Source organism: Lissotriton helveticus, chromosome 3_1 (assembly GCF_964261635.1).
Source record: "Lissotriton helveticus chromosome 3_1, aLisHel1.1, whole genome shotgun sequence".
In the NCBI taxonomy this organism is placed as follows: domain Eukaryota; kingdom Metazoa; phylum Chordata; class Amphibia; order Caudata; family Salamandridae; genus Lissotriton; species Lissotriton helveticus.
In genome coordinates, this window is record NC_136061.1 from 498,712,215 (window position 1) to 498,730,176 (window position 17,962).

At 44.2% G+C, this 17,962-nt stretch overlaps 1 protein-coding gene across 3 annotated transcripts in view; it reads left to right on the forward strand.

Annotated features, from left to right (window-relative positions):
• Nucleotides 1-17,962, forward strand: part of GLS (glutaminase) — a 926,246-nt gene that overhangs the window by 245,181 nt on the left and 663,103 nt on the right. For all 3 annotated transcript variants that reach the window (XM_078680394.1, XM_078680395.1, XM_078680396.1), the window contains exon 8: nt 17,485-17,517. In XM_078680394.1, the coding sequence (XP_078536520.1) occupies nt 17,485-17,517 (33 nt within the window). The remainder of the gene's footprint in view (nt 1-17,484; nt 17,518-17,962) is intronic.

The window sequence follows — 17,962 nt, forward strand, 5'->3', positions numbered from 1 at the left end:
AAGGCTCTTGAACAATCATTCTGTGTAGACCCAACGCCCGAATTGGCATCCCAGATTAAAACCAAACTACTAGACTTTGCCGAGGAGGCACAACGTGAGTTGAAATTCCTTGGTAAACAAGCTGAAGCTCGCAGATACGGGGAGGGAGACAGACCCAGTTGCACACTGGCCAGGATGATTAACACCACCTCTCCACCCACACATGTGCACACGATAATAAACAATACAGGGGAACTGACAACAGGCCAGCAAGAAATATTGCAGTCCTTCACCGTCTACTATTCTAAGTTATATGAGTCCACGCATGCTGTATCGAAGGATGCCCTTGAGTCCTTTTTGGAATCTATAGCACTTGTATGGTTTAACAATGCACACAGGCAATATATGTACCGCCCCGTGACAGTGCAGGAAATCGCCACTACCATAAAGGCTCTGCCACTTAATAAAGCGCCGGGTCCTGATGGACTCACGGCAGCCTTTTATAAGACGTATGTAGAGGCGCTCGCTCCGCGCTTACATGCTGTTTTCGCTGAGGCACAGGAGGTAGGAGTGTTGCCAGATTCGATGAGAGAGGCCTCATTATTACATTGCTGAAACCTGGCAAAGATGACCAGAGTATGGACTCTTACTGGCCCTCTCATTAATTAATGTTGATGTCAAAATATACGCGAAGATAATAGCGGACCGCCTCCAACCCTTGCTCCCGATGGTGGCCCTCCCGGACCAATCGGGGTTCATACCAGGCCGTGCTACCACTCACAACCTAAGAACGGTTTTCTCAGCACTGCACTACTTAGACTCTGATACACAAGCGGCAGTGGTGTTTCTCGACGCCACAAAAGCTTTCGATTCACTTGAGTGGTAATATCTATTCACTATTTTAGAGCATATGGGATTTAGCCCGTTATTTGTAAACCTGATCCGCTTACTCTACACTGCCCCTAGAGCCAGGATTAGAATTAACGGCGTCTGACTCATTTCCAATCTCCAGAGGCACTAGACAGGGGTGTCCACTGTCCCTGCTATTGTTCGCCATTGCAATGGAACCATTGGCTGCCAGAATTAGGCAACATCATACTGCTAGGGGCATTGGATTCAGCACTCGGAGTTTACTTATCTCCTTATACGCCGACGATGTCACTCTGTATGTTAACAACCCAAATCAGAACCTAAACCCATTACTGCGAGAATTTGGTTTGGGGGGCTGTCTGGCGTCTCCATAAATTGGTCCAAGTCAGTTATATTCCCTCTAACTGCCAGCACCTCCGAGGTACATTCTGACTACCTTCTAAGATGGGAAGCAGACAAGGTAAAATACCTGGGTATTTGGATTAGCCGAAACATCCAAGAGATCTGGAATCTGAATTTTGGCAGAGCTGTTTCCTGGCTGGAGGGCAAGGTGGCGATATGGTCTAAACTCCCCCTCTCTTTAGCAGGTAGAATTGCACTAATAAAAATGATTGTGCTGCCTAAATTCCTCTATCTATTCACAAACATACCGATTCCACTGACACAACACTTTTTCGCAAGTCTGCACTCTCACTTGTTGACATTGGTTTGGGCTGGGAGTCAGGCTAGACTATCATGGGCATTGCTAACGCTACCACTTAGGCAGGCCGGCTTGGGAGCTCCAGACATGCACTTGTACGCACTCTGCGCACAGGCCCAATACCTACACTTTTGGGCTTACCCTACGCCTTACCAACCCCATGTGGCAGTGGAGATCGACATGGTTGCTCCGCTCCCCCTAAGTGTGGCCCTCTACCGCAAAACTCCCAGGCCGTCGCAAGACATAGACTCAGCCAATATGCTCCGCTGGACTTGGCGTGAAATGCTAAAACGTGCTGCCATACCTCTGTTATATGCGCCTGCTATACCCCTTAAACATAATCCTATGTTCCCATGCCTGGAAGACGGCGGAGGCGAGGTAACCATTGCCGGTACCACCTTGCGCACTTTCGCTGACATATACCCTGAAGGCACATTTCTAGATCTGCCGCCTGCAGATGAAGACAACCCGCTGTCATTTAGAGACAAATTCACACACCATAAGCTTAAATCTGCATGCAAGGCAATGTGGGACCGGTTCCCTGAGGAACCACCACACCTACAGGCGCTAAAAAACATATTAGCTAGGGCTTCCCGAAAAAAACTTGTGTCACGTCTATATAACTCCATGCAAGAACAATCCCCCATAGTGGTGCCCAAGTCGCAGCAACTATGGAGCGATGAACTTGAGACGCCCCTGACTGATGAACAGTGGTCGTTCTGCTGCAGGCAGCTATTGGAACTCTCCCCAAATTACAAACTCCGACTTATACACTTCAAGTTCCTCCATAGATTCTACCGCACCCCGCTATCTCTCCATCGCATGGGCGTTAGGGATGATGACAGATGTTGGAAATGTGGAGAGGAGGGTGCTTCTTTTTTTACACGTGGCTTGGCACTGCCCGGCCTTATTTGATTACTGGTCTGAAATTTTTGTTGCTATCAATCAAATCCTGAACAGAGAGGATGCCCCATCTCCACTCCTAGGCCTTTTGGGTAGGGTCGAAAACACTGCGCTCAAAGGTCGGAAGCTACATGCATTGTTGTTACTGTATGCCAAGAGGCGTGTGGCCATGAACTGGGGGCGTAAAACCAAGCCCAAATTTAATGACTGGCTGGCAGATGTTACATATGGTCACAAGCAACTGGGAGCCTATTGGGACCTGATGCCAACTACTTCACGACCTAGAGACATCTGGGAGCCATTCTTGCAGTGGTTACGCGACAGGTCTGTCTCCCACATGGCTACACCTGTGAACCCGACTTCGTAATCCCGATCTGATGTTGTGTGTCTGCCCTAAATTTGCTTACATGTCTATGTCACATTGCAAACTGTGTTGCGGAGGGCCCAAGGGAGCTTCAGTTCCCGCCCAGGCAAATAACAGATTGTGGAGGGTATGGTCGCCCACTTGTCTTTATATATAGAGATATAGGTTTGTCCGGATGCTGCTTATTGACTCCATGGTCTATAAATGGAGGGGTTTTGTCCTACGGGTCCTGGCTGGACAATGTGAACATTAATAGAGAAGAAAAATGCCAGGGCTCGATTTTTGAACCACCAAACTTATTTATTCAGCTGGTGTAAACCTTCATTGCTTGGTTTCTAGAAGGTATGCAATCGTCATTGTTTCAAATATTTACACATTTCAACAATATACAGAGAGAAAAAAACTTCCCTTCTACTGGGGATACAATGTAAACAACATTTCATACATTTCCATTGTTGCAGTGTATTCAAACAGAAATAAATAAAGAAAAATTCAGAAACAGTTATGTGTTCATTGTTTCGAGAAAACAGAAATAGATCATGTACACCAAAAAAGGTTGTAGTATATCAGTTTTGTAATTAAGTTGCCCTATACTATTTTGCGTCTCTTTCAACAGCCAAATAGCCGACGCGTTTCCAAACCCTTCTTATAATCAATGGGGTTCTTCCTCAGGGCTGGGCTGTGTACCTGCGGTGTAAAAATTGGGGACATTTAATATCTCCTTCTCCTATAATTCAAAAGTAGCTTCGTGTGTAGACGAAGCTCGTGAAGTTGTTACCTTATTTCACGGTATCTCTTTTTTCAAAGATGGGGCATCGAGTGAGCTTGGATTTTACACCACCACCTAAACAGAGGTAAGGTTTGGCGGTTATAATGGAATTTGTGTGTTTTACACTTCCATTTATAGAAGTAGTTCCCAGTAAAAAATGTGCTGGCACTTACGTGATTTTTGTGGGTTGTTGTCATAACTCAGACTGTTCTTTGAAAGTAGTTAATTTGCGCGTTCCCCGGTCATTCTGTGAGGTTTAAAAATTAACAATCAGTCCCGGTCTGACTTGTCTTTATGTTTTACTGAACGTTAAACATGTGATTTGCTTACTTGGGAGGAGCGCGGCAGACGACCCTGGCGTTTCTCACTTCCAAATCGGTAGGCGGTTGTGTTTCAATACTGATTCTATGAGAAGATTAAAAGCAGTGTCTACCATTTGTTTCAACGATAATGTCAGTCGGTACTTAAACTTTTGTTGCGCGGTGCGTCATACCTTAGTCAGAGTGTCTCTAGCTGCGCTCGGGATTCTGTGAAGTCACGCTGTTCTCGCTCGATGTGTTGATAGTCAAAAGGATTTTGCTGACCCGGTGGGACGCGATTTCCTGTTTATATATGTTGCTAAGTATTATGGGATTTGTAGTCCTGCGTTCTATTTGCATCTTCCGTGAGATGTAACGTGATACTGTGAAGTATGGGGGGTAAAGTGCCAAACTACATTAGCTATGCTCTCTTTGAATAGTATATTTGTCTGCGACTGGGGGGTTCACGGAGGACTTATTGATAGGATCTTTGCAGTTCAGACATTTCATTCAAGCCGTCCATCACACAATTAAATTTTAAAATTAAATACGCTTCTTGTTTGAGTAGCATGGCATCGATGTTTCCTCCTCTGGGAGGAACTTTCATCGCTTGTAATACAGTCCACTTGAAATCGTTTTCATTGTGTTTTTGATCCACAAAATGTTGCACCATTGGTGCAGACAGAACTTTGTTTTTAATTCTGGATTTGTGTTGGGTTATTCTCTGGTTGGCGTTTTGTGTGGTTTTGCCTATGTACAGCTTCGGACAAGGGCACATGACTCCATATATTACGTTCGCTGTTTTACAATTGGAGAATCCTTTGTGTATCCATTTTATTGATTTGAATGTGAATTCGTCACCTTCTATTGTATTGGGGCAGCAGGCACATGAACCACATTTGTGGTGACCAGTTACTGGTGGGAGTTTCCATAATGTACGTAAGTCTGCTTTGACTTGACTTACTCCTAGATCGGCTCTTACAATGCGTTGTCCAATGCTTCTGTTCCTCTTCAGAGCAAACAATGGCTGTTCCATCGGGACTTCTGAATTTTGGATTAAATGCCAGTTTTTTAAGATGATGGATTTAAACTTATTAGTGTATGGCCCGAAAGTGGTGACACATACAGGCCGTTCTAAGGGTTTGGTTTCCTTTTGGGTTTTCAATAGTTCCTCTCGTGGTGTGTGCCAGGCCCGGGTAGTAGAATGTTTGAGTAACTTGTGGGGGTAGCCCCTGTGTTGTAATTGGTCACTCAGTATTTGTGAATGGATCAAGAAGTCTTCCTTCCTGGAGCAATTTCGTCGGATTCTCAACATCTGCCTGTAGGGTAGATTGGATTTTAAACTTTTGGGGTGGTAACTGGCGTAGTGCAAGATAGTATTCTTGTCTGTGTCTTTTCGGTGTAAAGTAGTTGTCAACTCATTTTCATAGGGAAAAACCACCACATCCAAAAACGTCAGTGATGTTCTGCTGGATGTCATTGTGAATTTTATATCTGGGTGTCTGGTGTTGAGCCACTGGTGGAACTGGGTGAGCATTTCTTCAGACCCTTTCCATTGGCACCAGATGTCATCAATAAAACGATACCATTTAGTGATGTTTTGGTGAAATGGATTATTGTGGAAGATGAAGCGCTCCTCATACAGGGCCATGAAGAGCACCGCCATTTCTGGGGCATAAGGACACCCCATGGCGGTGCCCTTCACCTGTACGTAGAACGCATCCATGAACCTGAAGTAGTTCCTCTTGAGTGCTATTCTCGCTAAGTCAATGATAAAGTCTGTTGGGACTCTGTGTGGTCTGGGTCTTGTGTCTAAATAATATTCCATTGCTTCTAAACCCTCCTGTTGAGGGATTTGAGTATACAAGGAAGCGACGTCAAAAGATACCATCAGCTCCTGGTTGTCATCGAATGGGGTCACTTCAATTTTGTTGATGAAGTCCCTAGTATCTTTTAGATATGATCTTACTTCCGGCAAAAAGGGCTTTAGGAACACATCCACATATTTTGCCAAAGGTTCCAGTACTGAATCGCACCCGGAAACGATAGGTCTTCCCGGTGGTTCAGATAAGCTTTTATGGATTTTCGGAAGAAAATAAATTACTGGAATGCGTGGACTTTTTTTATCAAGATATTGGAACTCTTTCATTCCTAGTATCCCTTTGTCACGACCCTCCGTTATTTTGATCAAAATCTCAGCTCTTATTTGTGAAGTGGGGTCCTCTTTAACTTCTCTGTACCATTCGGTATTCTTGATTTGACTGTGAGCTTCGGCAATGTATTTATTTCGATCCCAGACCACCAGGGCGCCCCCTTTATCTGCAGGTTTAAGCACTGTGGATTCGTCATTGCGTAAACTGTTCAATGCTGTTTCTTGGTCTCTATTGATGTTCCTCTTGAGGAACATCTTTTGTTTACTTAATTGTGTGATGGAGGATAGAATGATTTGTTCAAAGGCTATTATTTCCTTCGGGATTGTATATGTTGGGGGTAGAAATGTAGATTTATTAGATAGATTAGAGGGTTCGTTCACTCTGGTGTCCTCCCTGTTGTGAAAAAAAGCCTTTAATCGTAATTTACGGCAAAACTCCAGTGCTTCGATTTTTAGGTGTGTCAGGTCAGTATTAGCTGTGGGTACAAATTTAAGTCCTAGTTCTAATACGGACTTTTCGTGTGTGGTTAGTACTTTGTCAGAAATGTTTACTATGGAGGTAGTATCTACGTTTTGTATTGGGTTCTTCGTGTTCGCATTTCCCATGGTTGGCGCTGCGGTTTGAATCTTACTCTTCCCCTGCCTTCGCCCTTCTCTAAAAAAGGATTTCTATTGACTCCATGGAGCATGTTTTCTCATCATACTTTTGATACTTAAATGCTGAAATGTTGGATTTGATTTATAACTATACTGACGAATACCTGTTTTCTGGTTAGTTATGTAAAAACTAAAAATTATATCCTTTTGTAATGTGCAGCAGCAATGTCATACTGATTGCTTCATCTGATGTACACGTGTTATTACATTATGTAAACGCTGCGATTTTACTATGCAATTCCTAATAAATACAATTTAAAAAAAAGTAGCCATCCACCTGCCCAACACATAGAAATGGCCCAAGAGTTGCTGGCGTCCCCTAGCAGATCAATCCCCTCTCCTGCTGTCATCACCAGAAATGCCAGCATCACAGCATGATGTGATACCCCCTTCACAACCAGGCAGGAGGCATGTCGTGGCTCCACTTCCGATTTGGAGTCCGTAGCAGCTGACATGGAGGGTGACGGACAACAGAACTTGCCTGTAGCAGTGAGCCCTGGCACAACACACTCCAGTGCAGGGATGGGCCATAGTACTGCAAGACGCCGCAGAGTGCAAGATAGGCCAGCAGATGCACCAGTTGAGGGTGGAAGTGTGTTCCTTGGTCTGGAGGGGAGCATGGTGCGGATACAAAGGATGCAGGGAAGAGCCATCCAGGCATGCCAACGACAGCTGAGGTCACTGAATAGTAACATGGGAGAGATAGGAAAGGGCATCGGTGAGATGGTACAGGTCAACAAGGAGATGGTACAGGTCAACAAGGAGATGGCAACAGGGATGCGGGGAATCAACAACTCGGTGCAGCTACTATGCACCAAAATAGACAATGATTTTGCTGCAAGGCACAGGGATAGGCGTCGTGCACATGTCCAAAGTACAACCATCAACCGCCTGGCCACTGCCACATCTCTGTTATGCAGGAGAAACTGCAACATGCAGGAGGCCATGACACAAAACACAAATGAGGTCACCAGGGGCATGGGTAGGATGACCAGTGCCCTTGAGGCGCTGTTGAAAGCACAAACTGCACACACAGCTGCTCTGGATGTGCCTATAAGTGAGGAGAGCAAGAGCAGGAGCAGCATTGGAAGCACCCCTGTAACTGAAACCAGGAGGAGCAGGCGCCATGCTGAGGCCACAGGCCAGCAAGACAGTGAGCAGGTTGAACAATCTACTAGTGTTACTGGGAAGCGAGCAAGGAAATAACTTTCACAGTTCATGGTGAACTTGTCCAGAACTGTGAGCATTGCAGTTAAATGCTTTCTGTTGCACTTTTGTGCTTTAAAAAACCAACGTCATTACAAAATTAAACTAGTGTTCTAGCATTCTACGCCTGTCTTTGTCTCCTTACTTACTTAAAAATAGTTGCGTGTGATCTCTTCCCGTCTGTGTCTGCCATCAGTTAATGTTGCTCCTCTAGTTGGGTGTGGTTCAGGCACTGCTTCCTCGTCGTCATGGTCCTCATAATCTGAGATTTCCACTTCTGTGCCCTTCTTGACCGCCAGGTTGTGCAGCATTGCACAGGCTGCAATCATTTTACAGCAGGTGATTGGTGTGTACTGGCGGGCAGCTCCACTTTTATGGAGGCAGCGAAACCTGCTCTTCCACATGCCAAAGGTGCGCTCCACAATGTTGCGGGTTGATTTGTGCGCCCGATTGTATCTCCTTTGGCTTGGTGTTGTGGGGTTGAGGTAGGGAGTGAGGATGAAGGCCCGGAGAGCATATGCACTGTCCCCTAATAGTAAGAAGAGTAAAATTAATCACACACACACATCCACCTGCAATACGTATCAAGGGACTTTCACACAGTCTCTTACCTAGCAAGTATCCTTCTCCAAATTCCCCTGCTGTCAGGCGTGCGTAGATCCCACTGTTCTGGAAGATGTAGGAGTCGTGGGTACTCCCGGGGAATTTGGCTACTAGGTCAGTGATTATGTAATTGGCATCACAGATGACCTGTACATTTATGGTGTGGGTGGACTTCCTGTTCCGATAAATGTACTCTGTGGCAGCAGGTGGGCAGATTGGTATGTGGGTACCATCAATGCAGCCAATTATGTTGGGGAAATGTGCCATCTGATAAAATTCAGTTTTTGTCCTTAGCAGTTCTGCTTGCGTTGCAGGGAAGCTGATATAGTGCTGCATCCTCTGCAGCATGGCATCAAGAAATCTTTTAAAGAAGCGTGACAGACAACTCTGGACACCCCGCCTACCGCAGCAACCACACTCTGGTAACTCCCAGATGCAAGCAGGTGTAGGCTGCACAGTACCTGCACATGTGGTGGGATGGCGTGTGCCCTTGGGGTTGGATGGTCCAACTGTGGGTGGAGGTCCCTGATAAGGTCCAGGATTGTTTGGGGAGCCAATCTGTACCTTTGCAGGATATCTGGCTCAGTTAACTGGAAAAGAGTGATCCTCTGCCTGTACACCTGCTCCTCCCTCCTCCAGACCCTCTCTCCTTCTGCTTGTAGCCGTAGCCGCCTCGCAATGACATAGAATGCCGCCATTCTGGTCAAAATGTTGCATTTTGGGGCTTTTTTTATACCGAGCACCTGTTTACCACCTGATTGCAATCCATGTTAAATACCGACTCTTAAATACTGAATTTCATGCAAATTCGGTATTTCAGTGGTCACCTACATCTCGAAAACTCATTATTACCATTTCTTATTTTCCGATTTGGTAAATTTACCGATTCGGTATATTTACCGATTCGGTATATTTTCCGATTCGGTATTTTTCCGATTCGGAAACTGTACTGAATCGGTATTTTTACCGATTCAGAAGTTTTCCCGAATCGGTACGGTTTCCAAATCGGTAACTTTACCGATTCGGTAAATTTACCGATTCGGATGTTTTTGGCTCTCCTACATCCCGATTGACCAATACCGGTCGGTAAGGGCCGAAAGTCGGCCGTTACCGACCGGTATTGGCCTACCTACATCTTGCCCAAAGTGCCTAGTTTTGAGCAGTAGGACAACGAGTCTTGATTATAATGAATAAGTTTGTCTGGCGGACCCAAAATAGTAGTGGCCGTAGAACTGCCTGCTGATCAGTGTGACGGATATTTAATTGAGGACGATGGCACCCACTACTACTACTCTGTATGATACATGAGATGATGCGTGTGTGAGCATAGACATCTTACAGTTCACAACTAGCACGAGTTACGAGTGGGCTGCACAATTTGCAATCACAGACCCATCCGGTAACATAACCGCACGAATGTCTGTGAGACTATAAATCATAGAGTTGAGATGGGATGGGATAATCTCCCACGATGTGGTCACCACAAGATAGAATGCTATACACGAGGTGCACCTTAAACAATGTATATGTTCTTTGTGTCTGTACAGACTGTATGTTGCCCCAACCCCCTTCCCTCATTTATTTTCACAGGTTTTTTCCCGGAAATCTTGGAGAAGAACACGCTTTTGAAACTAACCGCGATTTTGTGGTTATTAATTTCACGTAGTCGAGGGTAGGATACACCTTAGCGAGTTTATACCACCCAGACTACACACACTGGTCCTGACGAAAACCTTATAATCACACGAAGGGTTGAAACATGTAGACCAATTTTTAATCACTATACGACTTCATAGTCACTAAAAGCCTACCTAATCTGGCACAAGTGTCCCATATTATTTTATACGTTGCCCAAACACTCCGGAATAAATTCTACGAGTGAGTAGTTTTTGGGTAATTTTTAAACAAATACACATTTTATTCCTTTGCACATATAAAAACGAAACTAACCCGCTCCACTGTAGTCAGGTGTCGAAGCACACCCGAATGGCACTCGGCTGTCCGGGTGGGACCCCGATGATGAAGCATATCACCAACTAGGTTGGTGAGTGAGGGGTCTTCTAAGGACATAACCTGTCCCTGGTTGCGTGGCACCATATGCACCTCAGTGTCTTTTGAGGTAGTATACAGCCTCTAGGGGGCACTCCTCCATGTGTTGTTAAATATTGATCCAAGGGGACCAGGAGTTTCCTCCCAACTTTTTATTAAATCCCTTTCTCTCCCATTTGTTGAGTAGGATATTTAAATCCATCACGACTGGTATTAATTGTGTATGCATAGGTAAGCTTAATAATTTTCTAAAAAAATTTATTCTCGACCACCATAAAAGTATTCTTTGTTACGTGGCCCCGCATTTCAGCCCCATATAGGCATGCAGATTGCACCCTATATTTATATAACTCAAGTGCGGGGGATACAGCTTTAGACAAACTATTCTTGTGCTTCCTTATTATTGGCACTAAGGTTTGGAGTAATATGGTCCTACTTTTTTCCAATTGTGGTCTCCTATTCATTTTAGAGTCCAATGTAATTACTAGATAATTAAAATGTAGCACATATTCTATCTTCTCATTTTTGACAGTCAAGTTTTTAAAAAAAGATTTGCGTGGGTTAACTGCCATGTATTTCGTTTTGGTAGAATTTATTACCAGGCCCTACTTTTCACAATAAATCTCAAAAGTGTTTAATAAGCTTTGCAGACCTTTGGGGGTTTGTGATATTAAAATTGTATAGTTGGCAAATAAATGTGCCAGTACTGGCACCACCCCTAACTTGGGAGAAAGAATCATGTTCGCAGCCCAAGAGGTATTCAGGGATGTCATTAACATACAACGAAAATAAGGTAGGGGCCAACACGCATCCCTGCCTTACCCCCCTTTTTACCTGTTTGTGATCGGTAAGCTCACCATTTGGACCCCTTCTAAACCTTGCAAAATTATCCTTGTGTAGTCTGATAATCTGCACGAGGATTTCTCCTTGAACGCCTTGATCTTTTAGTGATTTCCACAGGAGATTTCTGGGGATGAGTTCAAAGGCTGCCTTACGGTCCACAAAGGCAATATACAAATGAGCTTCCTTAACTGTAATATACTTCCAAATTATGCAGAGAAATCTGAAAACCTGGTCTATTGTGCTAGTTTTGGCTCTAAAACCTGCCTGATACTTGGATAAAATGCTGTACTCCCCAATCGAATCACTCAATTTATTTAAAATTTGACGTGCATATATCTTTTGTAAAGCATCAATTAAATTAATCGGTCGATAATGCGACGGGTCATGGCGGTTGCCCTTCTTAAAAATGGTTGCAATATCTGCCCCCTTCCACGTTTCTGGAATGGGTGCACCTGTTGTCGGAATTGCATAACAAATTAATGTACGGAGCCCAAACATCCTTTTCGTGTCTCCATAAATCACCTGGAATTTTATCCGGTCCAGGTGCCTTCCCAGCTTTTACTGCGTTAATTGCTACTATTGTTTCTTTCCTACTAAAATGTAATGGGGCACTACTTGAAGGGATTTCATAGTCTTCTAGATTATAATCAATATTGTTAATAGAGGATGAATAGAGTTTGGAAAAATGGGTTACCCAAGTGTTTGCATCTAGGAAAAGGTCCATATTACATTTCCCCTTTCTCTAACCCTTAGATATCAAATGCCAAAAGGTTGAATGATCATTTGTTTTGCCTGCAATAATTAACTCAGCCCAAATGTTATCTTCCCAATTTTTCCTAGCCTGAGTTAGTACCCTCTTGTAATGGATCCTTTTTTCCCTTAAGGTTACTATATCTTTGGCCTTTGTTGCCTGGATCAAATCTTTTTTTGCATCACGGCATTCTTTATTGTACCATGGATTCTCTAGTGTGGCTACCTCTGATGTGCCCTTTTTATGTTTTTTAGGAACTTTACTTAGTATTGGTCCTAATTCTTCTACCATTCTATCATGCATTTCCATAATTGGGATCTCAGATATGGGTAGTTTTATATACGGGAAACTATTTCTTCGTAAATATCATAAATCTTCTTAATAATCATTTCATTTCCCATAATCAAGGACCATCTAAGTGCTCTACGGTTATTTGTTATTAATGGCTCAATTGGTCTGCAACTAGATTCGCTTTTCCTTATGGAACTTAACAGAAAGAGGGAGGCGTGAGTGTCAGACATAAAGGATAGTGATCACTCTCTGTTCTTTCCTCAATTACTAAATCACATACCATGGGCCACAAAGGGATAGATACCAATATATAATCTATACAACTTTTAGAACTACCCATGGTAAATGTTGGTGAATTTGGGCTGTCAGAAGGCAATCGTCCATTACAGACACGTAGACCATGGCCCGAGACCAGCCTTAATAGCTGTGCAACCGCATATGTGCACGGTACTACTGGTCTGTTATCCAGCAATGGAATATTGCTGGCCGTATCCTCGTCCTCAAAAATATTTTCAAATCCGACCACAGGTTCGAATGAAGCCCCCCCCCCCCACAATTATCAAAGCACTTTGGTTGACTGTCGTTAGGATTTCATCCAGATGTTCATTAACTTACAATTCCCTACTTGCTAGGTTCGGTCTACTATATATATTAAAAATGTAGACTTCCCTTTTATCAGGCGCTAAAAACTTTATTCCCAGAATGTCTTGGCAAGGGGAATCAATTTGCTTAATATCGACACCAAGAGTAGTTTTTATCCAAATGGCAAGACCTCCCGAGGGCCTTCCTCTAACTGAGGGAATAGCAGCAGTAATAAGCTTTTAAAGCCTACCTTGTAAGGACTTTCCAAGGCCCAAGTTTCTTGAAGTAATGCTATTTCACTTCGTCCAATATATTCCTGCCATACTACATCCCTTTGGTTTCTCTTAACCCCTGCAATATTCCATGAAATTAATGTTATCTCTGTCTTGCGTTCTTCCTTGTTTTGTTTGTAGTCTATTCCTTCAACTTCATTTTCTGATCTTGGGATCTCCTCACAGTCAATAGCAAATTTACAGATAGAATTGTCATTTATGTTACCCCCCTCGCTCCCCTGAGCTAATAAACATATCTCAACATCCTCACTATTCGTGTCTATCATGCATTTTAATAGTTCTTCAGAATTCCTTGTCTATCTGATCCCTTTGACAGGGGATGTATGACATTACAACGCATGCTTTTACCACGCATGCTGTTACGACGCAGTTTTTACAACGCATGATGTTACAACGCATATCGCTTTGGGGTGCTGGATAGTGAATAGTTTAATTTACTATTCCAACTCCAGTCCCCGTGGATAGTAGGGAAGGTGTTGGATAGTAAATTAAATCTATTCCCTATCCTAGAGCGCCCCCCAGCGCAATGCGTTGTAATGCCATGCGTTGTAATGGTTGCGTCATAAAGGCACTGAGTGGTAAAAGTTGCGTTGGAAAGGATGTTTCCCTTTGACAGGTATTCATACTTAGTTCTCCTTGCTCCCTTTTTGAAGTACTAGAGAGAATTCCTACAAATATCTTATCAGTAATTATAGGTCCCAAAGCACCAGGGACAGTTACCAGCATCCTTCCCTGTTGAACTTTGTGTAATTGTCAGTCTTGGAGATCCAAGTCTGACAGTGCTTGAAACCTATTAGATGTTATAACTGGTGGAAATCGGTTTGCTTTGTTCCCATCTTGCGGTATATAAAAATACCTTAAAGGGAGTGCACTATTCTCAGTGTTAGGGGCAAAAGTTGCATCACGGTGGTGCAAGAGGTAATGAACCACCTTTGGCCTGCGAAAAGTAATCACAATGCAATCACCCCTTATAGTTTTTAGTGGATTGCCCTATCTACCCTACTCTGCGAACCATTAAAATCTCATCAATATCCGAAGGATGGAAGTTCCTATGTTTCGTCAAATAATCTACAGTTTTATTCCTACGATCGTTCCAATTTTCTTTCTGGCCAACCTTTAGTGCGGGGACCCCAGGCAGAATTAGAACATATGGGTACGAAGCCGGAGGAAGGCGTAGTACCTCCATATTAGGAATCGAAGAGTCATTGATTGCCTCGTCTCTCAGGTTCCTGACAGGGGCATTCACACCGTCTCCCTTGACTAAGGATGCCATATATCTACCTTGGGGGTCCTGCGAACCCATCACGTTCAGCCCTTCGGGCAGCGTCTCCAAGTTACTTTCCCTGTTGTAAAGAGTGAGATTATTCACATGATTTCTGTCAGTTTTATAATCATATACAAGTGATGAGCGACTACCCACCATTAACCTTAGGTCATCCCCTTCCGTTCTAGTTAGCATTAACTCATATTATTACAACTTAAAAGTTTTTATCACAGACTCCAGAAGGCTAATTTTGTCCCACAATATAGCAAAGTTTTTTCAACCAAGTCACGGACACAGGTTAGAGCTACTCCCAGCCCTGGGTCATTCAATCCTGCATCAAATTCGGTCATAACTCCCTTGGTGTTAGCAACACTCGACACAGGTAAGGGCGGGATCATCTCAGTTTGTGTACCAACTGAAATGGTTTTTAAGGGGAAAAAGAAGCCGTTATGGTAACTATTAGCATTGGCATTTGCTTGAATAACCTTGCCACCCTTACCACCCTTTGATTTTCTTATCCAGCTTTCTTCTGTCTAGCAAGACCTCGGCCTTTCGAGCTACCACATTCTTTGAGGCCCTTGTCCTAATGGCTCGACACCGCTGGGGAAATTAGGGGTGTTTCAAAGGGAGGCGGGGAGGGGTAAGCGGGACACTTGTAACAATGCTGGACAGGTTTTCTCGGGCAGTGTCCCCTAATACAGGTGAAGAAGTACAGGTTGTTAAATGTTTCTGCAATATAGACTGGTCCAGAGAAAGGCATCGCTCAGTCAGTTGAATTTCATGGTTTAGGAGTGACTCTACCCTAATCAAGAAAGCGTCTAGCGTACCTGCGATCCCCTTGCATTTTGCCATTCTAGGAAGACTTTGAGTTTGGCAATTTAAGACTGCTATATATCGCAGCACAGTACCTTTATTCTACGATGATTCGCAGAGTTCACAGGGTCCAAGATCGGGATCCAAGTTTTTCAGGGCAGTGGCCCAGCCTCTTTCTGCCTCTGACGGGCTTGCCTTGGCCCGGGCACGCCCGTACGCGTCCTGCGCTGCAGGATCCCTGGTCCCCTTTTGAACGCCTTCTGGCACTCAAAATTGCGGTGCGCGGCGTGCGTGCCGTAAAGGATGATGGGGGATGTATTCTCCTGGCAGTGGCGGTGATCGGGCGTTAGTGCGGCCCAACAGCAGTCTTGTGCGCCCCAATGGCCCAGTGGCAACAGCAGGTGAACAGCAGGTAACAGCCCTCTTTTGAACGCCTCCTGGCGCTCAAAAACACGGTGTGCTGCGTGCGCGACGCAAAGGATGATGGGGATGTAGTCCCGTGGCAGTGGCGGTGATCGGGCGTTAGTGCGGCCCAACAGCAGTCTTGTGCGCCCCAATGGCCCAGTGCCAACAGCAGGTGAACAGCAGGTAAGGAACTCCTCCTGGCGCTTAAAAACGCAGTGCGCGGCGTGCGAGCCGCAAAGGATGATGCGGGATGTAGTCCCCTGGCAGTGATCGAGCGTTAGTGCTGCCCAACAGCAGTTTTGTGCGCCCCAATGGCAACAGCAGGTAACAGCAGGTAAGGAATTCGGGCTCCTGCGCTGCGGGAGCCCTGGCGCTCATAAAACGCGGTGCACGCCTCAAAGGATGATGGGGGATGCAGTCCTCTGGCAGTGGTGGTGATCGGGCGTTAGTGCGGCCCAATAGCAGTCTTGTGCGCCCCAAAGGCCCAGTGGCAACAGCAGGTAACAGCAAGTAAGGAATTCGGGCTTCCACGCTGCGGGAGCCCTGGCCCCCTTTTGAACGCCTCCTGGTGCTCAAAAACGTGTTGTGCAGCGTGTGCGCCACAAAGGATGATGGGGGATGTAGTCCAGTGGCAGTGGAGGTGATCGGGCTTTAGTGCGGCCCAACAGCAGTCTTGTGCGCCCCAATGGCCCAGTCGCAACAGCAGGTAAATAGCAGGTAACAGCAGGTAAGGAAATAATTAATTGCGTGCATTCAGAGCCAGCCTGGGAGCTGCCATCTGGAAGGCTACAAAATGATGCCAGCCACAAGGAAGGAACTGTAAGTGTGATTGCTGCAATAAAATGTAAGCAGCTACAGGTCTGAGCAGCCACAGTGTAACTTGAAGTTTGAAAACATAATAAAATAGTCCCCCCCACGAGCAGATCAACAGAACAAAGTGTATTTATATTGTACTAAGTCCCTGCTCCTTGAGGAAAAAAGGAGAGACAAAGAGGCAGGACTGGCCACTAGTAAGAAAGGATTTTTAAAGGACACTGAAACAAGCAAATGAGAAGCAAAAATGGCATTTGGCCAACAGAGATATATGTATACTAAAGTATACAAGAGGTCGTATGCTTACGCTCGACCTAAAAATGGTAATAACCATTTCATTTGGTTTATGAATGCTGATGCGCTCGCAGCAGGCAGGGCAACACTCTTCCACCCTAAAGGAGGAACTGCCGCTGGCTCATCTACTTAATTGCTGCATTTAGGAAGAGAGCTCTGCTATTCATTTTCCTTAATTGAACCTAGGTTCCTATAATTAAGAAAGAAGATTACCAGTAAATAAGTTGTTATGCTCAATTAGTTAAAATAATGCAAGTACATATGTCTCCTATTACATGAGTTGTATTTTAATTAATAGGAGTCACTGTTGATATCCTGATGCAAAATACATTGTGATGTCAGTACATAAAAACATCAAATTTGTATTGTTTATTCCTGCCTAACTATTCAATATTTTATAGTTCTCAATTCAACAATATGTTAATCATGCAACATGCATCGTAAAGTTGCAGAAGTGTGCCATTACAGCAGTTTTTTGTGAGAATTGTTGTCTTTTATTGCTAAATCAGTTTGCCAATAAGATGCAATATATTTCAAGAAGCAAGATAATCTAAAACGTTTCTATGTATTTCCTTATTTTACAGCAAGGTGCAAACAATGCAGAGAAGTTTGACTATGTAAGTGCACAACTTTGTTTCTCAGACCATCACATAATTTGACTACTGCATGCATGAAACAGCAAACCGTTATTTTCTAAATGTAATTTCGAAAACCTGTGTGTTTTTAACATTTAAAAAATACTTTTTTAAGTTTCAAAAATACAGTAGTGACACTACTGAAAAATTACCTGGATCCTTTTATAGGGAAGTGGAACTCGAGATCTGATCCAAGGGAAGCTAATGTGCCTGACTTTAGAAGACTGCGTATATTATTAGCACACAATATACCTGGCTGGATGTATGGGAACACCAATTCACCACCCATGTAAAACCTTCCTGACGAATGGTAACGCAAGGCAGCGCAATGGGCTGCCTGGTGTATTTTTTTTTCCCCAAAGCCACACAAAAACTATCCTATGAGGCTATTTCCTCTTTGTATGTGTGCAGCAGAATGCAGCATGCA